This window comes from Coregonus lavaretus, assembly GCF_964263955.1.
Source record: "Coregonus lavaretus genome assembly, chromosome: 13".
In the NCBI taxonomy this organism is placed as follows: Eukaryota; Metazoa; Chordata; class Actinopteri; order Salmoniformes; family Salmonidae; genus Coregonus; species Coregonus lavaretus.
The window spans coordinates 32,094,611-32,121,583 of NC_140000.1; the positions used below are offsets into that span (position 1 = coordinate 32,094,611).

At 44.7% G+C, this 26,973-nt stretch overlaps 2 protein-coding genes across 2 annotated transcripts in view; one reads left to right on the forward strand and one right to left on the reverse strand.

Annotated features, from left to right (window-relative positions):
- LOC311139114 (clathrin coat assembly protein AP180-like) overlaps nt 1-4,854 on the forward strand; it is a gene marked incomplete at both ends in the record, with an annotated part of 70,293 nt that extends 65,439 nt beyond the window's left edge. Inside the window, one exon of the mRNA XM_084174004.1 lies at nt 4,789-4,854. Coding sequence (XP_084030130.1) covers nt 4,789-4,854 — 66 coding nt within the window. The remainder of the gene's footprint in view (nt 1-4,788) is intronic.
- A 19,767-nt stretch (nt 4,855-24,621) lies between these two features.
- On the reverse strand, nt 24,622-26,673 carry LOC311139207 (inactive serine protease 35-like; the record flags this gene model as incomplete). Its single annotated transcript, XM_084174109.1, has 1 exon — nt 24,622-26,673. The coding sequence occupies one exon, from the start codon at nt 26,671-26,673 to the stop codon at nt 25,384-25,386; it is 1,290 nt and encodes a 429-aa protein (XP_084030235.1). The 3' UTR covers nt 24,622-25,383.
- Between the last annotated feature and the right edge of the window lie 300 nt (nt 26,674-26,973).

Below are 26,973 nucleotides of genomic sequence, written 5' to 3' on the forward strand. Positions count from 1 at the left end.
TGGAGTGCTGCAGAGATGGTTGTCCTTCTGGAAGGTTCTCCCATCTCCACAGAGGAACTCTGACCAAGGCCCTTCTCCCCCGATTGCTCAGTTTGCTCAAACTTCTTCCATTTAAGAATGATGGAGGCATTGTGTTCTTGGGGACCTTCAATGCTGCAGAAACTTTTTGGTACCCTTCCCCAGATCTGTGCCTCGACACAATCCTGTCTAGGAGCTCTGCGGACAATTCCTTTGACCACATGGCTTGGTTTTTGCTCTGACATGCACTGTCAAATGTGGAACCTTATATAGACAGGTGTGTGCCTTTCCAAATAATCTCCAACCAATTGAATTTACCACAGGTGGACTCCAATCAAGTTGTAGAAACATCTCAAGGATGATCAATGGAAACAGGATGCCCCAGAGCTCAATTTCAAGTCTCATAACAATACTTATGTAAATAAGGTATTTCTGTTTTTTATTTTTAATAAATTAGCAAAAATGTCTAAAAACCTGTTTTTGCTTTGTCATTATGGGGTATTGTGTGTAGAACGATGATAAAAAAATAAATAAATCAATTTTAGAATAAGGCTGTAACGTGCCAAAATGTGGAAAAAGTCAAGGGGTCTGAATACTTTCCGAATGCACTGTATGTTACGTTTGGTAAGGTTAAATAAGACAGAAGGTTACTTAAGGCAAAAACGAAAATACGGTGTTGGTCGGGTGGATGGATGGATGTATAATGTGAATGTGTAGCAACCCAAAGGTTGCGTGTTCGAATCTCATCACGGACAACTTTCGAATTTTAGCTTATTAGCAACTTTGCAACTACTTACTACGTTTTAGCTACTTTGTAACTACTTAGCATGTTAGCTAACCCTTCCACCTAATTCTTAACCCTAACCTTAACCCTTACCTTAACCCCGAACCCCTAACCCCTAGCCTAACTAACATTAGCAACCTAGCTAAAGTTAGCGTTAGCCACTAGCCACCTAGCCAACGTTAGCCACAACAAATTGGAGTTCGTAACATCCGTTTTTGCAAATTCGTAACATGTTGTATGAATTGCAATTTGTAACATATTGTACAAATTGCTATTCGTAACATATCATACAAATTGTAATTTGTAATATATCATACGAAATGGATGATGGATATCCACAAATTAATACATACCATACAAAACGTAACATATCATACTAATTGGAGTGTTCCGGATTTACATTGACTATTTTACGTCTACCCCTGAGTCCAGGTTGATGTGACTGAAGGAACAGATTGGAGAAGTCGCAATACCTGCAGAGCTATTCCGCTAAAAGCTAAGATCTGATTTAACATTGGTTTTAGCTCAACAATTGTATCTTAGTTCATCAGAATGTTACTATAGAGTTTCCATAATGTCAAAATCACCCGAGAGGGTATCTGAAATCCCATGAACAGTATGCGTCCCTCAATTAAGTATGTAGTACCTAACTGTGTGTCCCAACTACTCCCTACCCCTTCCCTTTGGCCCTATAAAGCTTTACTGTTTGCAGATCTGTAAGGTGGAGGCTATGGTGGAAGCTCAACCACCACACTGCTTTTACCTTTACAGACCCTTCAGATCTCCAAACATCAAAGGGGTTTAGGTCAAGGGGAAGGGGTACACTCTCACTCTATATACATGGCTGTATGAAGACTCTATATACATGGCTGGGGTATTTCCCTGGCAGATGCGGGCAGTGTGTATGACTTTACACTGAGAGCATTATGCACTGATGACCATGTGGACTGTGGACTGTGGATGGAAAGGGATTGCTTTAATATCACAGCCTTGGGCAGGTGCAGATCTGCTGGGGGGTTTGACCACACTGACATGCATGATTGGTTGGACTACTAGCCAACCGGGAGGGTGGTGGGATGTGAAATGGGGGGTTGAGCTTACTGTCATGTCATGGTATTGCTCTAAAGAGGAGCTGGTTAAAGCATGGTAATGATACATTGATTCAAGACTGTGAGTTTGGGGGGGGGTTGTGGAGCATGGATTAGGGTTGAAAGGCCTGTGTGTGCGGTTGGATTTTAATGGAGTCCATCGGCTAACTAGCAGATTGACTGGTTAGCATTATGTCACAGTTTGGACATTCTGGGTGTTCCTTATTGTTTAGATAGATTCCTGTCATATTACTAGCACTATTACTATTACAGTACTAGTTGTTTATAAACTGTCAAGTGAAACGACTGCCTCGTAGAACAATCTATGTGTCTTCATTGATATTTGTATGCATGTGGTGGAGAGGCAAAGAGAAAGCCTGTATATACTATGTCCAGACTTGGCTCCTTCGTAGGCAGTATCCTTTAAGGCTCTTTCTTAGGCAGTATCCTTTTAGGGATACTGTCCTGGCCTAGAGGTGTGAGTTATTAGACTCCCAGTGCCATTGCTTAGGCAGCTGAGACAAGTGACGCTCCACAATAAATTCTACTGAATTCTCCATCCCGTGAGTCACCATTTGGGCAGCTAAACAACCTAGTGATTTAGCTGTAACTATTAGAAATCAAATACGAAAGCCATTTAATTAGTTAATTGAAATTAAAACAAATCATGTTGTTTCACCAGATGTTATATATTTATCTTATTACTGGATTTACCTGACAGCTATAAGTATGTGTATTGTATTATTCTCTGTTGTGTGGAAACAGCAACCTCTTATCTATGACAGATAGACCGATATGTGAATTCCAGGTGGATCTTGATGATACCACAGTGCTGTAGGGAATACAAAACCATTGGAACGGCATGAAGCAGGGAAATAACATATTTGCCCCCCTCTACTATGTTTGTGGCTGTGTATTGTCTGTAATAGCATCTAAATGGCATCTAAACAGATGGTGTTAGGATCTAATCATCAGATCTCTTAACCCCTCTTTGGAGTGTATCCTTTGGTAGAGGCAAATGCTGAGTAACGATTTACATTACGGCCATCTTCGTAATGCATTCTTTACATATGTACACATCATAAGCGTACTGTAGGCTGAACAGAATCTAGGAGATTCTAAGAGAAACGTCCAATTCATATAGTCATTATTTTCCTTTGAATGCTCATTGAAGATGCTTAGAAAGTCATTACAACGATATCACTGCCAACAGTGTAGAGCAGACCCTCCCTAAATGTACCTAATTGTTCCCTGAACAGCTTGCTGTCCGAAAGAAGGTCTGTGATTTTGGATTGTATCAGGTAGAGACCCCTGTTTAATAGAAGGACCCCTGTGTGTCTGTACATGGCCCAATTGGCCTGTGGAAGTGATGGAACTGTCACTCCTCCTTCTGGCAGCTCTGTGACAGTCAATCACACACCTGGGTGGTTTTCAATAGGCACGAAATGGAAGAAAACTGTCCAAAACTAAGTTAAATTGGGAGGTATTATCTGAACGTGTCCAATAAGAAACGCTGGTTTTTCGTTGTCCGTTGCAAAATGTTTTGCTACGGTGTGGCCTAATAAAAATGACCCAGCTGTAGAAGAAAGGTCAGAGTAGATACAGGACTACTGGTTCTTAGTTCTGAAATGGGCTGTCCTCTTTCATATTGCAAAGGCAAAGATTTATCATTGTACTGTCTGGCTCCGAGGCCTCTTACATTTCAGGCACGATTACCTAGAATGCCAAGACATTTATTGGGTTATCAGAGGAAGTAGACCAAGGTAAATGGGGCAGGAAAATAATAGTGATTTAAGAGGGAAGTGAGTGAGACTTATTTAGCTGGCCCATTTAGCTTTGACAGCGCACATGTGGGTTGCTAGATGCTAACTGCTTAGCCTATTAGGTGTACTGCCATCTGTGGCTGTGCAGCATGTTTTGCTATGATGTGTTTACAATCTGTCTGTTAGTTTGAGCATGCAGTAGAACTGTATTGATGGAAGCATTGTTCTTTAACATAAGCATGAGTAGTTTGCTACAGTTAAGTAATGAATGGACTGAACTGCTGTGTGAAATACATTTTGAAGAGGCACTCAATTAGCATTGTTCTCCTATTGTCCCCCCATTACTTCCATAGCCCCAATGTGATCATTCTTTGTGTCCCCTGTTAGCTCCAATGTGATCATTCTCTGTCTCCTGTTAGCCCCAATGTGATAATTATCTGTCCCCTGTTAGTCCCAGTGTACCCTGTTAGCCCCAATGTGATAATTTTTTGTATGTCCCCTGATAGCCCCAATGTGATAATTCTCTGTCCCCTGTTAACCCCAGTGTACCCTGTTAGCCCCAATGTGATAATTATTTGTATGTTCCCTGATAGCCCCAATGTGTTCATTCTTTGTGTTCCCTGTTAGCACCAATTTGACTATTCTCTGTGTTCCCTGTTAGCACCAATTTGACCACTCTCTATGTTCCCTGTTAGCCCCAATGTGACCACTCTATGTTCCCTGTTAGCCCCAATGTGACCATTCTCTATATTCCCTGTTAGCCCCAATGTGACCATTCTCTGTGTTCCCTGTTAGCCCCAATGTGACCATTCTCTGTGTTCCCTGTTAGCCCCAATGTGACCATTCTCTGTGTTCCCTGTTAGCCCCAATGTGACCTATCTCTGTCCCCTGTTACCCCCAATGTGATCGTTCTCTGTGTCAGACCTCCTGTGGCTCTTCTTCTCATCCCTCTACGTGTTTCCCTCCAGACCCTTTAAGTGTCATCACCTGTCAAGCCTGCATGGCCAGTAGCTCTCCAGGCTCAAAGTTGGAGACCCCTGTTCATAACCTATCTGTCCGATCCATGTACTGTACGGTATACTATAGCCCTGTGGCCCCTGTAGTAATATGTTGCCCATCTCTTCTCGTTCTCCAGGCCCCTGAGAGTCTCCTGCAGTCTCTGGAGACTCACCTGAACACTCTGGAGGGGAAGAAGCCGTAAGTACCAACCACACTCTCCACCAATCCGTACCCCATGGGCGTCTTTGTGACCAGGGCTACTTGGGAGTGGGACTACTTTACTTCCTATTTACTTCATATTTGAGAATTCAGCAATCTCAGTACAGTTCGTATGCATGCACATGCTTTGGGTTTTAAAAAGTCTGTGAAGTAAATAAATAAAGAACACACACCCTAAAGGTGAAAAAGAAAGTCATACTGGGGGCGGCATGTAGCCTAGCGGTTAAGAGCATGGGGCCAGTAACTGAAAGGTTGCTGGTTTGAATCACTGTGCCGACTAGGTGAGAAATCTGTCAATGTGCCATTATTAATCGTTCTGGATGCGCGTCTGTTAAATGACTGAAATGTAAACGTTCTGCCTCTTTTGCTGTGGATTTATTTGACCAACACTTCGGCTAAAGAGCCTCCATCCGGGTGTGAAAATAGTCTGTGACCATCCAGTGAACCCAAATTAGACCTGTGCTTGACCCTGATGTCCCATAGGCTTTAATTAAGCTCAACCTCTCTCAGTTAACATCATGTGGACCTCCAGTGTATGCCCTCTAGATTGTGTGATTTTTATGGACTGAATCTGTCATCACCAGACTGTCAGTCGTGTGTTCTCGACAGGACCTTAGTAGGGCAATGATACAAGATAGTATTTGTGTGCATCATCAGATCGGATGATATTTCATAAGATTACCTTGCTCTAGAAATATGGAAAGAAATGTATCAGATTAAGTCTTAGCAAATGCCAGTGATTGTCAATGTGTGTTACAGAGAGGATGTTCACAAAGAGGATGTGTAAGTATTCTGCTGGATCTACTACAGAATGAGTTGACGGGGAGGGCCGGGTCATTATTTGCTGTTGTCTTGTATTGAAATGAATGAAACTGTAAAAAAATTATCTCCAATTGTTTCGTGATATTCACATGAGGATTCTATCGAATTGACATTTGAACTTACAGTTTAAAGTAATGTTTCGCAGTGTTGTGAAGTTCAAATGGGATTCTATAGAATTTATGTGAACTTGGCATATTTGTGATTGTTCAGTATCTCTCCTGAGTTTTGACTCTCCCTCAATATTAATATGAACTTTGACAGCTGACTCGGGACTTACCTAAGGTTCACTTTGCATCATTTTTTAATATGACGTGAATCTGGTGTCTTAGCTCTTCAATGTTCATATTGACTTCGTTGTCATATTATTGTGATCAACCCACCTCCTCAAAGCTTTTGATGCATGTCATTGCAAAACATGGATTTGTTATGTCTGGAAAATATGAATGAAAAGCTTTGTGCAAGGAGGTGATTTAATATTGTTTTATTCAGTGTTGCAAATCTAAACTCTACCGATGTAGTACACTCTTAGAAAAAAGGGTTCCATAAGGGTTCTTCGGCTGTCCCCATAGGATAACCCTTTTTGGTTCCAGGTAGAACTCTTTGTGATAAGGGTTCTACATGGAACCCAAAAGGGTTCTACCTGGAACCAAAAAGGGTTCTTCAAAGGGTTATCCTATGGGGACAGCTGAAGAACCCTTATTGGTTCTAGATAGCACCTTTCTCTCTAAGAGTGTATGTTTTCACAATGGAATTGCCTCTAAATGCCTGCTCTCTGTAACCAAAACAACAGTGCTTCTTTAGCTGTCACTTTGACACAGCTCAGTAACAGCCATTGTGCTTCACCGTGCATATCATCTGGTGATGTTATGATGGTTTTAACTCATTCTTATTGTTTCATTTTGTAGGTCACCGACCAAGGTGAGTCAGATACCCCTTATTTTACTCTGTCTCTGTACCTCAACAAATATTTTTGACAACTGACAATAATTTGAAGATCATTTGAAGTGTATTCATTAATGCGTAAAACAGCATAGCCATGTCTGCTTCTGTAACTGTGCCGCGTCGCCATGGTAATGGACTAACGGGGCTAACCCTCCATCTGACAGGAGTCTGAAGCCAATGGCTCCCCGGCCGCAGCCGCCACGCCTACGAAAGCTCCAGCGGCCCCTACAGCTGCTGCTGCTCCAGTCGCTCCTGCCCGCCCTGGACCACCTGCCAGACCCACAGCGGCACCCACCTTCAAAAGCTCCAACAAGTAGGTGCCCATCTGCTGTGGGCTCTTAGGTTGGCCATTTCATGTGCCAGTGTTTTGCTGTGTTTTTGCTGTGCAACACTAGCTTTAACCATTAGCTATGTTGTACAATCTACCAGTGATGTAAAGTACTCAAGTAAAAATACTTTAAAGTACTACTTAAGTAGTTTTTTTGGGTATCTGTACTTTACTTTACTATTTATATTTTTGACAACTTTTACTTTTCTTCACTACATTCCTAAAGAAAATAATGTACTTTTTACTTCATACATTTTCCCTGATACCCAAAAGTACATTTTGAATGCTTAGCAGGCCAGGAAAATGGTTCAATTCACACATTTATCAAGAGAACATCCCTGCTCGTCCCTACTGCCTCTGATCTGACTGACTCACTAAACACACATGCTTTGTTTGTAAATTATGTCTGAGTGTTGGAGTGTGCCCCTGGCTATCAGTAAATTAAAAAAACAAGAAAATGGTGCTGCCTAGTTTGCTTAATATAAGAACTTTGAAGTGATTTATACTTTTACTTGCGATACTCAAGTATATTTAAAACCAAATACTTTTAGACTTTTACTCAAGTAGTATTTTACTGAGTGACTTTCACTTTTACTTGAGTCATTTTCTATTAAGGTAGCTTTACTTTTACTCAAGTATGACAATTGGGTACTTTTTCTACCACTGCAATCTACAGTCTTCAATCTCAATTTAATCCTTTTCTCATTCTGTTTTTCCCTCTATTCTTATTTCTCGTTCTCCACTCCCTCTTCTTCATTCTGTCTCTTGTCTCTGTCTCTATCTCTCTCTCTCTCTCTCTCTCTGTGTTTATCTCTCTCTGTCTCCCCCCTATCTGCAGTGCTCTGCTAGACTTGGACCCATTGTCAGCCTCCCCATCAGCAGGTGGAGCAGCAGCCTCTGTCTCGTCATGGGGAGGTGAGGCTTTTAAAACCTTTAATACCTGGGTCGCATTCATTATGGCACACAACAGATTAATATTTTTAAACATGTTGCAATGGGAAATTAAAATTAGTGTTTCTCATTGGACAGGCCCAGGACGTCCCTCCCTGTTTCATTTAGTTTTCTTCCCGTTTGGTGCCTAATGAATACGACCCTGCTGTTTGTCATGCTTTCTACCTACATCCTCCTCTCCATCCTTACTCAAGGGAAGGGCTGATATTGGCCGATATTCAAACCTGGCCCCTCTGCAGATTGAAATCGCGTTAAGGGCCTCTTACTCATATTAAACTGTATTCTCACGTGTCATCATTTTCCCTTGGAGTACAGAAGTACAGTAGTCACGTGTTATGGTAGTGAGTTATCGACCTTGATAGGCGTTTCTGTGTTTATATTATCTGTATGTAATCCCTCACTCACGTCTTCTCTTTGCTCTCTCTCTCTCTCTCTCTATCTCTTTCATTGTCTTGTACAGATCTACTTGGTGGCGGTGAGTACCGAGGAACATTTTACATTCTTTACACTGCTCCCATCCACAGCAGAGCATGACAACTGCTAGGATTTACACCTGAAGCCACATTCCAGGCTGACTGCATTGCAGACGCCTGCTAGATCTCACAACACCTGGATAGGTTTTTAACATATCAGCTAACCACATCATCAGCTAACCACATCAGGTGATATAGCAATCTGATACCTACTGCGCAGTCAATGACGTTTCACACAACCATAAGTTGATGCAATGATGTGCTGCAATGTAGTCGGCCTGGAACGCAACCATTGTACCTGTGGCTCACTGTGCTTTCAGTGCATGACTCCAGCTGTAGACCTAGGATCTGAGAGGATCAGCATTCTTGCTCTGTGATCTCTAACAATGCCTCTCAATGTGTAACATACTCCTCTCCAACACCTTTCTGTTACCACTGTTCTCTTTGACATATCTTATGCTTATATTCTTTTTCTCAACACAATCTCTCTACTTCTCTCTCCCTGTTATATTCCCCCTGTTCCTCTATCCTGTTGTGTGTGGGGATGGCCTTGGGTGGGGATGGATGGGGGGGTGTAGACTTAGATACCCCCGCTGATCCTACTAGTGCCTCTGAGCCTGCCGCTGCTGCTGCTGATGCTGCCGCCGCCCCGGCTGCCACGCCCACGGCGGCTCATACGGATGGCCCCGCCGCGCCCTCTGCGGCCCCCGTGGTGGTGCTGCCCGTGCCCGCCTCCACCTCAGACATGGATCTGTTCGGAGGTCAGTGGGGTCAGCCTCCTGGGAGAGATCATTAGACTACACAGCAGCTGTCTGCTTGTTAGGAACAACCTCTGACATGCTCACATGTAGTTACACCACCTGGTTTTCACATTCTCTCATTTACCAGTTTCAGTATTTACTCTGCATACACCTTAACAAAAATATTCTGTTCATGATGTTCTCTATTTGTGCAAAATTCAACTGGCATAGTTACTGACATCTAATAAGGACAATCATTTCCAAATGTTCCATCTCGCTAAACAATGATTAGCTTGACTGATTATTCATTATTTGGGTACTACATCAATCAATCAATTATTTATCCAAGACAGCAAGCAGGTGATGAAATTTCTGCTCTGCACTGTATGGAGAACAGTAGAAACTGTAACCCATATACTCTATACATCTCCTCTTGTCACTCACATTTCTAATAGTAGATATACAGAATTAAATCCCATATCAAAATGTTATAGAAAGTGTGGCCCTCTTTTCCATGGAAAACAGCTTCTGTCAAAGAGAGATGTTGCTTTGCCCATCACTGAGCTTGGCATTTCCTGTCAAACAGTACAAGCTTATGACAGCATCATATTATCTCCTCACTTTCCCAGCGTGTACAAACATTGTGCACACTAAATGCCGCTTTATGCAGCCTGGAAAGTACAGGCCCCATCCATATGATACTAATAAGATCAGCAATTTCAGCAATACATATTGTGTTCTCTGTTTTCTCCTAAAGCTGATCTCTCATCTTTCTGTTTTTCTCATTCTCTCTATACTCCTGTTCTTTATTTACCTCCTCATCTCTCTTTCTCCTGCCTCCCCCTGTTTTTCTCTGGGTGTTGTGTTGTGGTTTGTGTCCACTGTCCCCTCCTCTCATGACCGGTACCCCAGACGCGTTTGCACCCTCCCCAGGTGACGGCCCGCCCAGCAGGGCGCCTGCTGCTGATGCATGTGCCGGATCTGGTGGGTGATAACACTGCTCAGTGTGTGTGTGCACGCACATGTGTTTGTAAGTGAGCATATGCTTGTACGTGTGTGCACTCTTCCAACACACATGTGTGTGTTTGTGCAAGAGTGTGTGTGTGAGTTCCTGAAGCTTGGGTAGCTCCAAGCTGCTTCTGCTACTATATGGGACAGTAGTAAATCATCTGACACATTGCATTGGGGCCTACCGTCCCGACCCTAACCCCTCTGCCTTGGCCCCCCTCTCTAACCCTCCGCCACTCAGCCCTGCTTCAGAACAGTACCCCTGCTTCTCTCACCTCATAATATTCACCTGGTGATGAATACTCGAGTAAAACACATTTGTATAATTTTCGCCAAAATCCTAGAATTGTTTATATTTCATATAAATGATGCCGCTTACTAATCATACTAACTGACCATCTTTATTTACCCTGTTTTGTTTCTCTCTTTGGACTGAATGTGTAAGTATTAATCGACTGCTGTGACTGTAGAAGTCCAAAAGCACAGTGTGTGTAATTCACATGGCTCCTTTACTGTATGTTTATGGAGCTTTGGTCTTATGGCATAGAATAGTAGGACAGTTTGACGTTGAATTATGAAAAATGTTCTACATGAACTTTATTCTGCGCCTTTATCATAGTATTTGAATTCTATGTAGACAGAGCTTATCAGTGTGGAAGCAGATTCATGCCAAAATGTTATTATTTGTTTTGGTATGATTCTGCTTCCATGTGTATGTACTAGTTCTAATGTAACCATCTTCCTCTGTGTCCTGTCTATGCCAGCTGTAGCCCATTCCCTTTAATGAGTCTGAGTGTGAGACAGTGAGTTTTTCTAACCTGCGGCTGTAGTATAAGGTTAATGGTGACCTTGCCTTTAATTTGTTTATTTTCTTTACTTCCCCCTAACCCTCAATATGGAAGCTCCTCTAGACTCACAATAATATGCCTTTTACAGTGTTTGTTGTTTTAACAAACTCTCAACTCCCTTTACTCTCTTCCCCTCCTCCCCTCTCTGGTCATATCCCTTAAACCCCATACCCCCATCCTCCCCCTTCCTCCCTCCTCCTGAAGACCCCTTCGCTCCATCGGAGGGGAGTGCGAACATGGCTCCAGAGATGGACTTCTTTGCTATGAAGTTCGATAACACGCTGGCTGCCCCAGAAACAGCCAGCCCCACCTCTAGCGCAGTACCCATCATTGTCACCCTCATCGAGCCCCCTGCTGCCGCCCCGGCTCCCTCCACTACCACCACCACTGAGTCTGCAACTGCCCCCGCCCCTGCCATCCCCACTCTAGACCTCTTTGGTGGTAAAGTTCACATTCTACTTCGCACACTGCATTGCTCTGCATTATAACAATGATGATGATGGTGATGATTTTTGATTTGTTTTGTAATTATGGCTATGTTTGTTTCTGTTATTATTCATATGATTATTTTGATTTAAGTCATAGGCATTGAGTGAATCACACATTTTGACCACCACTGTTAATGAGAAATTAAATGGATATGATGATGGGTACAGTATATGGATCTATCAAATTATGGTTATTCTCTGCATCATTCCTGTGCAGACAAGTAAATACACGAATCTCAAAAGTGGATGCCTTCTAATGGTATACTACAACTATTGGAACTAACAGTAACACTTTACTTAAAACCGGCAAATATAATGCATTATGATGCCATTATTGTGTATTGTGAGATGTCATGAGCATGTATGACTATGAGCCCCTTATTATTATTTTTATTTTTTTTATTTTACCTTTATTTAACTAGGCAAGTCAGTTAAGAACAAATTCTTATTTACAATGACGGCCTACACCGGCCAAACCCGGACGACGCTGTGCCAATTTTGCGCCACCCTATGGGACTCCCAATCACGGCCGGTTGTGATACAGCCTGGAATCGAACCAGGGGGTCTGTAGTGACGCCTCAAACACTGAGATGCAGTGCCTTAGACCGCTGCGCCACATGTCTTATAATCATTTCATAATGATCGTGACTAAATAACAGCCAGTTTGAGTCAGTTGAAATAAGAGACAAAACATATTATAGGGCTTATTATTAGACATTATAAAGCCTCAGACATGCTTATAACAGGTTATGAAGCATTATACCTGCAGGCCGTTACCAAACAAACCTTTTCAGTTGTCAGTAAATCTTTGTGAGGCAATTAGTTGTATTGGCCTCCAGAGGCATTGATTAAGTAATCTGTCAGCACCAGATATTGGCCTGTCAACTGTTTACATTCATAGGGGTGGCTCAACATGTTGTGATTTCAACCCAGCCTTTAGCATGAACCATTATAGTCAGTCAAATTTAGAGGGAAGTGAGCAGGGTTGTGTTTAGTAGGGAGAAAATTATTTGAAAAGGAGTGAAACGCAGAGCTATTACCTGAACGTGTTCAATAAGAACACACATTTTCATTTTCCGTTGCAAAAGTGTTTGATACGGTGTGCCTTACTGAACTCTACCTAGTTTTTATGGTCACTCTAGCTGCAGTTTGCCTGCATGACAACCTTTGCTTTCTTCACCTCCAACTTCTGACCAAGGTTGTAGAGCAAATCTTCATTTTATCTTTCACCTGATTTTAGTTAATCTTTTCCTTCATTTGCAATAATTAGTTTAAAAATAAAAGATTAATCGTTAACACTTTGTAACAACTTTCATGAATAAGCAATTATAAAGTAATGCAATGCTTATTCATGAAAGTTATTATGAAGAGTTACGATACATCTTTAGATGCTTTTTTTTGCTTTTCTCCCTTTCCCTCATGCTGTATAGATTGTAAACTGAATGTAACTGTGTGTCCTTGTTTATAGATTCTATGTTTGATTCAATGCCTGAGAAAAGCCCTACCGCAGAAAAAGCTGATGCTGCTGTTACTCCTAGCGTAGACCTATTTGGGGCAGGTACAGGATGTTGATTGCTTTCTTTTTGTGGAACCTCTTCTTCATCTCTTCTGTCCTTCCTCTTCAACCATCTGTTTTACCACACGTCTTGGTTTGTCCCCATAGTGGTATGCGACTTGTGCATGCACCCAATCCAGGATTGGGTCAATTTGAATTGAAGTCAGTCAATTCAGGAAGTGATTTGAATTTAACATTCAAAATGTGTCAATTGTTTGAAACAAATAGCTTATTCTTTTCAGTTTATTCAGAAGTAATTTAATTTATTTTCAATTATTAAATCGGAATGTAATTTTACTTCCTGTATTGACAGACTTTGAATTGACCCCAACCCTGGAACCAATGGCTTAATAACAGTAACTCCTACCACTGCTTTCACTCTCTCTGCTATGCTAATGCTCCTCTGTGCTCTTCTACTTCACTCTTCCTACTTCCTCGACATCCTTCCTCTGGCGTTTCCCTGGAAGATCTCCCTACTATCTCTCGCGGGCCCTCTCCTTTGCCTCCCGAGGCCAATGCTGATGAAGACCTCTTGTCTGGTGTGACTGGTGAGTTACACTATCTGCCCACTCTTAGCTGACCTCACTTCATGATCACCTATGGGTCTACTTCCTGTATCTCCAACTCTGCCTGCATGACTACAGCATGCAGTAGTACAGGCTTGGTAATTCACTTCCATGTCAACCTGTCAATCAATGTATCTCTTCAGCCAGTGACTGGAACTTTGTCTTTTTGTGTATTCAGAAGAAACAGAATCGCCTTTATTTGCCAAGTACATTTACATATACCAGGAATTTGACCTGGTGAAATTGTGCTGCCACAATAAACAGAATATACAGAGAGAATATATAGATGAAGAATTTACACAAATCCACATACCATTATGTACACTGTAAACAGCAAAAACAGAACAATTATGCATGGTAAGGATGTATAAACATATTTACAGTATAAATATATAATGCAGTTTTTTCAAAGTGTGGTGAAATACTCTCCTCTCTCTCTCATTCTGTAGATGCATTCTCTGCTATGGCTCCAGCACCAGCTGTGGCTCCAACTCCAGCTCAAGCCCCGGCTCCAGCACCTGCCCCTGCAACGGTCTCTCCTCCCAAACCTGAGCCGCCTGCACCTGCACCTGTCATTGACCTGCTGGGTGCGTACTGTAGCTATTAGGTGTGAAGGATATTTGTGTGTGGAGAGATGTTCATGTGTAAGTATCTTCGTAGCCAGGGTAATAGACCCCAGATAAGTCTAGATCTAGGAGAGAGATAGTATGATATGTTTGGTGTAGCAGAATATCCCAGAGGTTTTTCTCTGCAACTGGTTTGGATTATGTAGCCAATGTAGCATTGCTAGCTAGTTAGCTGTGTATGCGTTAGTAGCAGTTATTGTGCAGTGAAATCACCCGCCCTGAAACCTACAAGTACTGTCACCCGCACCAAGAAACGCCTTTGGATTTTCAGGGTCAGTGGTATTAAGGCTTCTTGAGTTTCGTTGTTTTGGTGTGCAGAGAGTTTTGAGTTCATACACAGGTTGGGACGGAAATTCTACACTCTTGCAATTGCATGGTACTTAGAGGTGTGTGTGTGCTTGCGTGTGTTTACTGTACAGTGAGACCTGTCTCACTGCCTGTGTGCCTCCCCCTCCCTTCCTGGCTGACTCACTCTTCTCTACCCTCATGCTGTCGCTCTATAGACACATTCAGTAGTCCTGCTCTGTTGGACGCTACGCCCGCTGCCCCCGGGGGACCAGGAGATGATCTGTTGGGTGGTACGCACACACACTTTTGCTTTAACCCAGTTGTAACACACCAGAATCAATGTCCCAGTGAGCAGCTAATTGGTAGAATAAGGTGAGCTGGATTAGGGTTGTAGTAAAAGCCTGCAGGACTGTAGTTATCCAGGAGAAGGGTTGGGAGCCCCTGCTCTAAGACATCCATCTGCCATTTGTGATTCATACTGCACATAAAGTATGTTAATATTGAGGACCATGACACAACGTAACTTCAATCAATGTAAACTTCAATCAACGAAAATCATTATCATCGTATATAATACTCTCATTCCAATGGTTCCCCACTTCCAGGACTGATGTCTCCTAGCCTGGCTCCCACGGCGGCCCCTGCTCCTCTGACCCCCGCTCTGGCCCCGGCCCTCGCCCCTATCCTGGCTCCTGTCTCAGCCCAGAATGACTTGCTAGAGGGCGGCTTCGACACCCTCGGCTCCCTGCCCCCACTAATGCCCGCCATCCCAGCAGCTGCAGATACAGCGCCGGCCGCAGCAGCACCCTCTGGTGGCTTTGATGCATCAGGTAGGGGACACTGTCTGCTCCATGTGTATAACCTGAGGGAAGTGTGTGTGTGTTCTGCATGCATGACTGACGCTGCCACGCTCCACCGCCACTGTCCCTATTACGTAATGCTGAGGACTCAACAGTCACCACTGCTGATGGTTTAATTCCTCAACACTGCTTCTCTCTCTTTCTCTCTCTCTCTCTCTCTCTCTCTCTCTCTCTCTCACTCTCTCTCTCTTATCTCTCTCTCTCTCGTCTCACATGCGCACATGCCGATGCTTACTACTGTGCCCCCCATCCTATTTCAACTCCTTCGTTCTCTATGTTGGTCTCCCTCTCCCTCCCTCCTCGCGTTCTCTCTGTTCTCTCTCTGTCATACTACCTTTCCACATTTTTCTCCTCATATCCTTTCTTTGCCCACCCCTTCAATCCCCCCCTCTCGCCCACTCTGCCCTTGTCTCTTTCTGTCATCCCCTCTCTCTCTCTCTGTCATTGCTGGGTCATTGCTTGCTGCTACTGCGTAATTGGTGAGTTCACAAGCCTTTCTCCCCCTAGTGCTTTGCAGTATGAGCTGTTTTGACACGTTCCCCATTTTTAGGACTATTCCCTTTTTGCATGTTTCAATATGTTTGTCTCACGTATGAGACAATGTAATGTACAGTGGGGAGAACAAGTATTTGATACACTGCCGATTTTGCAGGTTTTCCTACTTACAAAGCATGTAGAGGTCTGTAATTTTTATCATAGGTACACTTCAACTGTGAGAGACGGAATCTAAAACAAAAATCCAGAAAATCACATTGTATGATTTTTAAGTAATTAATTTGCATTTTATTGCATGACATAAGTATTTGATCACCTACCAACCAGTAAGAATTCCGGCTCTCACAGACCTGTTAGTTTTTCTTTAAGAAGCCCTCCTGTTCTCCACTCATTACCTGTATTTACTGCACCTGTTTGAACTCGTTACCTGTATAAAAGACACCTGTCCACACACTCAATCAAACAGACTCCAACCTCTCCTCAATGGCCAAGACCAGAGAGCTGTGTAAGGACATCAGGGATAAAATTGTAGACCTGCACAAGGCTGGGATGGGCTACAGGACAATAGGCAAGCAGCTTGGTGAGAAGGCAACAACTGTTGGCGCAATTATTAGAAAATGGAAGAAGTTCAAGATGACGGTCAATCACCCTCGGTCTGGGGCTCGTGGGGCTTCAATGATCATGAGGAAGGTGAGGGATCAGCCCAGAACTACACGGCAGGACCTAGTCAATGACCTGAAGAGAGCTGGGACCACAGTCTCAAAGAAAACCATTAGAAACACACTACGCCATCATGGATTAAAATCCTGCAGCGCACGCAAGGTCCCCCTGCTCAGGCCAGCGCATGTCCAGGCCCGTCTGAAGTTTGCCAATGACCATCTGGATGATCCAGAGGAGGAATGGGAGAAGGTCATGTGGTCTGATGAGACAAAAATAGAGCTTTTTGGTCTAAACTCCACTCGCCGTGTTTGGAGGAAGAAGAAGGATGAGTACAACCCCAAGAACACCATCCCAACCTTGAAGCATGGAGGTGGAAACATCAGTCTTTGGGGATGCTTTTCTGCAAAGGGGACAGGACGACTGCACCGTATTGAGGGGAGGATGGATGGGGCCATGTATCGCGAGATCTTGGCCAACAACCTCCTTCCCTCAGTAAGAGCATTGAAGATGGGTCGTGGCTGGGTCTTCCAGCATGACAACGACCCGAAACACACAGCCAGGGCAACTAAGGAGTGGCTCCGTAAGAAGCATCTCAAGGTCCTGGAGTGGCCTAGCCAGTCTCCAGACCTGAACCCAATAGAACATCTTTGGAGGGAGCTGAAAGTCCGTATTGCCCAGCGACAGCCCCGAAACCTGACGGATCTGGAGAAGGTCTGTATGGAGGAGTGGGCCAAAATCCCTGCTGCAGTGTGTGCAAACCTGGTCAAGACCTACAGGAAACGTATGATCTCTGTAACTGCAAACAAAGGTTTCTGTACGAAATATTAAAAGTTCTGCTTTTCTGATGTATCAAATACTTATGTCATGCAATAAAATGCAAATTAATTACTTAAAAATCATACAATGTGATTTTCTGGATTTTTGTTTTAGATTCCGTCTCTCACAGTTGAAGTGTACCTATGATAAAAATGACAGACCTCTACATGCTTTGTAAGTAGGAAAACCTGCAAAATCGGCAGTGTATCAAATACTTGTTCTCCCCACTGTATGTATTACTCCCATGTGTAACATTTGCCAGATTCTACCCTCAATTCAACATAGTGCCCTTTGAAGCTGCAGTGCTGGCACTGTGGTGGTCTAAAACCACATTTAAACACATTTATAGACTTGAACGTTTCAGATACTGTGGTAGTGATGGCCTTACAGTGGGTATATATTAATCTCTCGTGGGCAGACTACGTAAACATAAAAGGTACCAAATTACGCAAGATTGTTGTTCTGGGTTAACAGAGATTAGGTGTATATTGTTCCTGCCCTGATCGGTGCATGCAGTGCACACCAGAGTACTGTACTGAATGCTATTGTTGTGGGGATGAATTGTATGGTGATGATGTCACATCTGCCCCCTCTTTGTGAAGATTAGGGATTATAAAGGTTTTAATCCATGCTGTATGTCTCTAACATCTTACTCCCCTTATTTCTACCGTTTCACTCTAAGTGTTTGGTGGATTAGGGGACCTACTGATGCCAGCCATAACACCCCAGTCCACTGGGGGCAGTGTGGGCAGCACTGGCAGTGGTGGGGGGAGTACCAAGGTGAAGCCCGCGGTCGGGGGTGTCATGGCAGGCGCCCCAGCTATTAAACGGCCATCCATCGGGGGCGACTTGGACTCCTCACTCGCAAACCTGATTGGAGGCATGTATTGATCACACCTGGACAGTCTTGATGGTTCTGATTACTTTATCAGTTTTTTTTTTTTCAGTTTAAGAATGAGTTCTGAAATACGTTTTCTTCACTTGCAGATCTGGGGATTCAGAAAAAGTACGTACGGAATTTCTCTGTGTGCGTGCTTGCGTGTGTGTGCGTGTGTGTGTTCTCCTTTTCTTTGTGTGTTCCAGCTAGCTGATGACAACTTTGGTGTCCTGTGTGTCTCCTATAGGGACCATCAGTGGAATGAGAAGAAGCTGACAGGAGGATCTAACTGGACCCCCCAGGTAGCCCCTCCCAGCTGGGGAGCCCCTGGACCTATGATGGTAAAAGCCTCCACAAGCCTCCCAATATTAGCAAAGGACCATTATTGGGACATTTAAAATTTAAATAATATCAACGTTTATTGGTCATGTGCACAGGATACGGGTTGTAAATGGTACAGTGAAATCCTTACTTGTAAGCTCCCCTCAACAGTACAATACACATTTATACAAAAACAAAATACACAATAAGTAATAAAAAGTTGTACAAAAAATAAGAAATATTGTAATGTTTAGAAATATATACACAATAAGAATATACAGTGTGGAGTATGACATGTGCTAGAGTGAGTAGTGATATGGTTGAGCAGCTTAGATGAATCCAAATAAATAGTAGCAGCAATGGTGCCCGGGTTTGTGCGTGTGTGGGTGAGTGTGAGGTGTGTGTGTAAGGGTGGGTGAGTGAAAGTCTCTTAGGTGCAGCTGTGAAGAGAGTCAGTCCCCAGTGATGGACTGGGCAGTCTTCACCACCCTCTGTAGAGCCTGGAGAGAGCAGATTTTTTAAATATGGGAAATAAGCTGTGGACCTGAATGGGAAAGGATTGTTCAGGAATGTAAATTATGTTCTATGTCATAGAACTGTTTTTGTCTTGGCTTCCTGTTTCTAGGGTGGCCCAGCCCCTGGAGCCCCCGGTGCCCCTGGAGCCATGCCTCCACCCATGGGAGCACAGCCTGGCTTTGGCATGGTGAGATACTGGACTGGATGCCCAGAAACCAACATGGACAGCTATACTTATAAATGAGCTCAGTGCTCTTATTCAAGTCAGGAAGTATTGGTCAATTCCATTAACCCCTTCCATCTCTGTCCAGGCCCCAGCAGTTGGATCTGGAGCTCCCATGATGGCTCCCATGATGATGGGCCAGCCAATGATGGGTCAACCCATGAGACCACCCCTGCCAGGAGCCGCAGCACCAGGGGCACCGGTAACACACACACACACACAGATACACACTCACATTCATTCTCAGATACATTTTTCCCACACCCTCAAACACATACACAGGAGAGCACACAAGTATACAGAATCACCTGTTACTCCTTCAGTTATACACTTATTTAAAGGGGTGTCACGATCGTCGTAAGAAGTGGACCAAGGCGCAGCGTGATATGCGTACATCTTTTAATGAGTACTTTAAACACAAACAACAAAACAATACGTGAAGTCCTAAGGTTAACAAACACAAACCTCTCCAGAACAAAATCCAAAACAGGCTGCCTAAGTATGGTTCCCAATCAGAGACAACAAGCAACAGCTGCCTCTGATTGGGAACCACCCCGGCCAACATAGAAACACATGAACTAGAACATGAACATAGAACATACAACATAGACACTACACACCCTGGCTCAACTTTTAAGAGTCCCCAGAGCCAGGGCGTGACAGTACCCCCCCCCCCAAAAGGCGCGGACTGCGACCGCGCCACACAAACTCAGAGGGTAGGGGCTGGGTGGGCATTCCGCCTCGGAGGCGGATCCGGCTCCGGGCGTGACCACCACTCTCTCGCTACCCCCCCGTAGCGCCCCTGGTCTGGTCTGGCCCCGCTGGCCGGAGCTGGACTGGACACCGGTGGAGCGGATTGCTCAGGCTCCGGTGTGGAGCAGCTGACCGGTGCCTGGAACAGGCACGGGCTGTGCCGGACTGACGACGCGCACCACTGGCTTGGTGCGGGGAGCAGGAACGGGCCGGACCGGGCTGACGACGCGCACCCCTGGCTTGGTGCGGGGAGCAGGAACAGGCCGGACCGGGCTGACGACGCGCACCACTGGCTTGGTGCGTGGAGCAGGAACAGGCCGGGCCGGGCTGGCGACGCGCACCACAGTCTTGGTGCGAGGGGCAGGAACAGGCCGGGCCGGCGACGCGCACCACTGGCTTGGTGCGAGGGGCAGGAACAGGCCGGGCCGGGCTGGCGACGCGCACCACAGTCTTGGTGCGAGGGGCAGGAACAGGCCGGGCCGGGCTGGCGACGCGCACCACTGGCTTGGTGCGGGGAGCAGGAACAGGCCGGGCCGGGCTGGCGACGCGCACCACAGGCTTGGTGCGAGGGGCAGGAACAGGCCGGGCCGGGCTGGCGACGCGCACCAACGGCTTGGTGCGAGGGACAGGAACAGGCCGGGCCGGGCTGGCGATGCGCACCACAGGCTTGGTGCGAGGGGCAGGAACAGGCCGGGCCGGGCTGGCGATGCGCACCACTAACTTAGTGCGGGGAGCAGGAACGGGTTGGGCCGTACTGGGAACACGCACTACTGGCCTTGAGCGGGAATCAGGAACGGGCCGGACCGGACTGGTGACACACACCACTTGCTTGGTGCGAGGAGCGGGACTGGGTTTCCTCATAAACCTCCGCTCCCTCTGCTGCCTACTCAGTTCCTCTCGCCGTGCCTCCACACTCTCCTTCTCCCTCCTGACCAATGGCCCCCGTAACCTGGTGGCCTCCTCTCCTAGTCCACAAACTCGCCCTGTAGCTGCCTCCAGCAGCCCCGTCGTCCATGCCGTGTGCCCCCCCCAAAAAATGTATTGGGGTTGCCTCTCGCCTGTCCGACGACGGCCCGGTTGGCGCCGCTTCTCCTCTCCTGCCTGGACATTCTCCCTCATCGCCCTCCGGTAGCGGATGGCCTCCTCCTCGGTGATCTTCCCCCAACCGAGGAGGACATCCACTAGCGTTACCTCCGGCGTTTGCTCCTGGACATGCTGCTTGGTCCTTAATTGGTGGGATCTTCTGTCACAATCGTCGTAAGAAGTGGACCAAGGCGCAGCGTGATATGCGGACATCTTTTAATGAGTACTTTAAACACAAACAACAAAACAACAAAACGATACGTGAAGTCCTAAGGTTAACAAACACAAACCTCTCCGGAACAAGATCCCACAAATGACAAGTGCAAAACAGGCTGCCTAAGTATGGTCCCAATCAGAGACAACAAGCAACAGCTGCCTCTGATTGGGAACCACCCCGGCCAACATAGAAACACATGAACTAGAACATGAACATAGAACATACAACATAGACACTACACACCCTGGCTCAACTTTTAAGAGTCCCCAGAGCCAGGGCGTGACAAGGGGGAAATGTACTAATATATTCTTCATTAGTCCACTTTTGATACAGTCCCATAAAAGTATGCATGTCAACATTCATGTTTTTAAGATATATTGCTTTTAGTCTCCTGATGACCAAAATCAAAGTGCAAAACATCATCATAACACTTTTCTACAAAGTAAACACAGGCTTGCTATTAGGAAAGCTATGAGGCTTGTATGTGAAAAATACATATATTTTAAAGGCAATGTTTTTGAAGTGGTACTCAATTAGTTTTTCTGTTTTCCAGCTGTCTCCAGGACCTGCTGCCACCCAGAGCAAAAAGCCCAAGGACCCACTGGCAGACCTCAACCTCAAGGATTTAATGTAATCCCCCAGCCCAGGTGTGTGTTCAGGACATTCAGCTATCATCTTGGTGTGATGCTGGTCTTGCCTGGTCTCAGATCTGTTTGTGCAGTTTTGACAACTTATGATCATTGTCATGCCAATGACTTTAAGGTTGGTTATACAGCACAAAGAGATCTGGGACCAGGCTAATGCTAGTCTTGTGTCAGTGGTCAAACTTTAGGGTATGTTCTTCTCCTTATTGTCTTCCAGCTCTTGTTTTTCTGGAGCTGGGCCCTCTGGCCGCCTGTCCTATTTTGGCGTTCTGTACATCCCGGGACACCAGAGACCCTCCTCAGCTACTCACCCATAGGAGACCCCCTTCCTCCACCCCACCCCACCCCCTGTGTAATGTTGTAGCACAAACTGTGAAAGTGAAACCTTAGTGAGAAAAAAACAAGTGTGTGCTTAACTAGATGTAACCCTTTGTCTAAACAAAACCACACAAAACCAACAAAAAAAAGGTCTATAAAAGCAAGCCAGAAAACTGAGCAGAAGCTGAAGGCGTATGTGCTTATGTATTTAGATAATTTTTTCCAGTAGTGTTGGCGTGTTGAGTTGAATGATGGATGCGTGTTTGTTTGATGCCCTCAGCTCCACCTTCGGCCCTGCACTAGCCTTCTGATCACTCTAGAGGGGGAGGGGCTTCCACCCTGCCTCATCCTGATTGGATAAGAGGGGTAAGCAAAGCAGCCCCGTAAGTTTTGGATGAAACGTGCAATGTGTCGTTCGCAGAAGTTCTTCTTCGTTGGTGTATATTCATTTCACTGGCAAATCTCTAAGGATTTTGTCACTACTCTATATGTCTGTGGAAGAGCATATTGATGTGAATCTGATATCAAATTGTAAGAAGTCATGTGACCATTATCTTATTTCCCGTCATCTTTTGAACGTATTTAGAAACAAGTATGATATGAACATATGATTAATATGAATAAGAAACATGTACGGGCTCCTGAATCCTAAATGACCATCCAATGATTTTTTTATGATGTTCAGTATATTTATTCATTTTTTTTAGTCATCGCTTATTTTTCTATTAATTTTTTTAGATTTTGCATGTCATGTCCAGCTTTATTTGTACTTTCTCTCTCTGTTGACATTGTTTGTGAATCTGCTGTAAAACACTGTCAGATATTTTTATCAACAGATCATATCTTACCGCTTATTTTCAGAGAAAATGTGTTTATATTTTAGTTATTCCTATTCAAGATGAAGGTCAAACAGCGCATATCAGGAGCCAAATCTTGCCAGTATCTCATATCTCAATACAGAGGAGAACAGTCTTTTGTTAAACCACTAAAACAAGTTGTGTACAGTTAGTCTACTTCCTAGTATCACTTGCACACTCCCTATGGACCTATCACTGTCCTCATCAGTGGTCTGTTGTTTGATTTTCATAATTGCTCGTACTTTATTATCATTATTACTATGACTAGACCACGGTTGGTACTGTATATGTAGTGTTATTTTTGTATTTGAGAAGAAACATAAACATCCTTATCTCCCTATTCCCCCACCCCAGATGTTGTTACATGTTTCTGTTCCGTTTCCTCCCCCCTTGTTAGTGAATCAGTAATATTGTACATGGTAACATGGGCGGAGAGGAGAGCCTGTATATACCCAGTCAGAAGAGGACACTGTTGAGCAGCTGTTTAGAACCAGTGAAACCAGTCCTGTGCTGTACACCCCCCAGATATAACGGATACTGTGTTGTGTCATTGCAAGACTGTTTTGACAATTATTGTGGGGAAAAATATGGATTACAAAAATGGGAAAACATACTGTTTTTCATTATTGAGTTCAATTTTTTCAATATTTTATTATTATTATTATTATTATTATTATTTACAATGCCCCTCCCCAGTGCATGTAAGCCCTTTGAGATGCAATAAACTCAATGATGGAAAGAATTGCCCATTAATGATGTACTGTTTATTTTTCTCATATTGATAGATCAGATCATGGGCGCATTGTATTTTTATAGTAATGACATCAATAGGTGTAAGCTGGGTTGTGTTCATTAGGGCACACAACTGAAAACATTAAAAAATGTAAATGACTGTTTCTTATTGGACAAGTCCAAGTGGTCCCTCCATGTTTCAGTTTGTTTTCTTCCATTTGGTGCCTAATGAACATGACTCTGGCTACAGGTATAGATACATACAGTACACCACTTCTCCTCATGGTAAACACACACACACATACAAATTGTAATCTTGGTTTAATTGTTGTTTTTTCAATCATGGTGAAATGTTATTAATTTAATGTATTTGGTCATCAATGGCAAACTCGTATAAATTGTGGCACATAATAAACAAGATTCATCAACATGAACACTTTAGAATGATGATTGTTATCACATAACACTATGCCATTTGTTGTCACCACTACCCTTCAAATTATATGAATCTAATGGTAAACTGAATATCGAAATAACGTTATTAATCTGCAAGCTCTGTTACATCAAACCCACTGTGTAGCCTCACATTAAATACATAGTTACAGTACTAGGCTATCAAAAATATATTCCGATAGGTGTCCCCAAAGTGTACAATTTCATATGAATTAAATTAGCACCAAGTCTCTATTTATGTGCATGGCACTGCTAGAGTAAAAAAAGAATGTACGGTAGGACTAAAAACAATCTTGTTTTATTCAGGATCCCTCTGGAACATTTCACTATTTAGTCATAGAAACATAATCTTATAAGAAAAGGTAGTTTTACAAAAAGGGACATTACAGGAAACTCAGAGAGCTAGATATACATTATTTCAAACACCAGCACGTTGATTTAGAAAATATTTAGAAAAAAGACAGTTATAACCTCTTAATATACTTGAATGTTAATTTCTCCGAAAAAATGTAGCTTTTTTCTGGGTCGTTCACCAATGCCAATGCAAACTTTCTTGCTCATTTTGCTAGAAAACGGAACACATTTGAAAATGTTAACGTCTCTGCATTAATTAAGCCTGCCTGGAATATATGAAATAACAAGCATCGCTCCCCTGAAACAGCTGATTATACAAAATGTTATCAAAATTGGTCAAACCTAAAAATCTGTCAAAATATTCCCGTTAGCATAAACACAGACCTAGTAGGATCTGGAAATATATAATCATGATATTCATAAATTTCTAGAATGTTTGCTTTTTAATAATTAAATAAATTAGACGAGGCAGAACAGCCATAGTTCTCTTTGATCTGTTGAGGAGTTCCTGTAATCAACAACAGTGAGTCTGTATGGCCGCTTGTGTGCGATGAATGCTGTGATGAGGCAATCTGTGCCAGTTGCCAGTGGGAAGCACAGGAGGTAATAGAGAAGAAGACAGAGGAGATTCAGTCGGGCGGGCCCCTGGTTCGTTGGTGATGAAGGGTGGAGGAGTGTTGTGGCATGTTGTGTGTCCCTCAGGCGTCCCGGCACTTGCTGGAGTCCCCATGGACCCAGTAACAGATCTGGGCATACTTGAGGGGCGTTATCCTCACCGCCACGTTGTAATCCTGCTGCGCCCCATTGCCGTTGACGTCCACCCACTGGTGGCCCGAGAACACACCGATGATCTTCCTCTTCCACTTCTTCTTGCCGGGCTCTTTTAGGCGGATGTAGACCCCGGAGCCGCTGGAGCCGGGCTTGGCGTCGCAGTACTGATACAGCAGGTCTTTGGACTCCTCCGACACCGAACAGAAGCGGTACACCAAGTTGCCGGGCCGGTCGTCGTCGAAGCCTGAGAAGTGGATCCTGCCGGCGGGCAGCTTCTTGACCGAGGGGATGATGCCTAGGTCCATGTGCTTGACCTTCTGGGCCTTCTTCAGCTCCAGTACGGCATAGTCGTAGTCAGCCACCACACCGTCCGACGCCCCGCCTTTGAACCAGCCTTTAGGGACCTGGGTCTGCTTCACTCTGGTCCACCGGAAGGATGGCTTCTCGCCCTCTGCGCTGCGACGACTGCGGCTCTTTCTGTCTTTCCCTTCCCCTCCTTTCCTCTCTTTCCCTCCATCTTTCTCTTCTTTCTCTTCCTCTTCCTTGTCTTCTCCTCCTATCCTCCGCTTGCCTTTCCCCCGTCCTCTCTTCCCCTTCCCTCCTTTCCCACGCCGGGATTTCTCCTTGAGGACGCCCACGCGTAGCTTTTTTGCTCCACTCACGTAGTCCTGTCCGTCGTGGATGCAGTGGGCGGCCGTCAGGACGTGTTTGGGGGATAACAGGACACCAGAGCAGCCCGTGGAGATCTTGACGGAGGTGGAGAAGGGGTACTTAGTGGAGAACTGCTTGTCGGTGATGCTGAAGCGGGTGTCGGTGCCGTAGACCTCCCGTTTGCGGCGTGACTTGGAGGAAGAGGAGGAGTTCCCAGCAGGCCAAGCGTTGACCTCGTTGAGGCCCTGCACAGACACGGAGGTCAGCGTGCGTGTTCCGTTCTCGTACACCGTCTCATAGGACAGGAACTTCTCCAAGTCAGCCAGAGAGGGGTCGGGGAGGCAACGCTGGCACTCAATTCCACAAGTCCCGTTCAGCTCTCCCTGAGGTTTGGCCGTGAAGCCGGGGCTGCTAAGGGCCACCGTCCTCCTGTTCCTCACCAGCGGCACCTTCCACTGCGGCCAGGTATACTCATCATTTCCTCCTGTGGCCTCCTGGGCTTCCACAGCCACCACCACGACCAACGACGTCACTGAGAGCAGAAGACACAGGGGTACGGGGCCCATTGCACAGAAGGGCCTGGCTCTGGAGGGGAGAGGAGAGAAAGACACTATAAGGGATGGTGGAGAACGCTGAGGTGCAAATACAGTGTGCTGTCAATGCGTTGTCAAAATGCATGAAGGGCTTTTCAAATGGCTTCACATTCTATTGAATAGAATAGACGGAAAGAGACAGAAATGTGCTTGTTGCTCTACTCCCACAACACACACACACACAAGCAGTATAGGCAACCAAATCTGAGATGGGTTAGTAAAAACTTTCTACTGAAACACATTGTCATTTGGTTATTACAGAAACCACTGTTG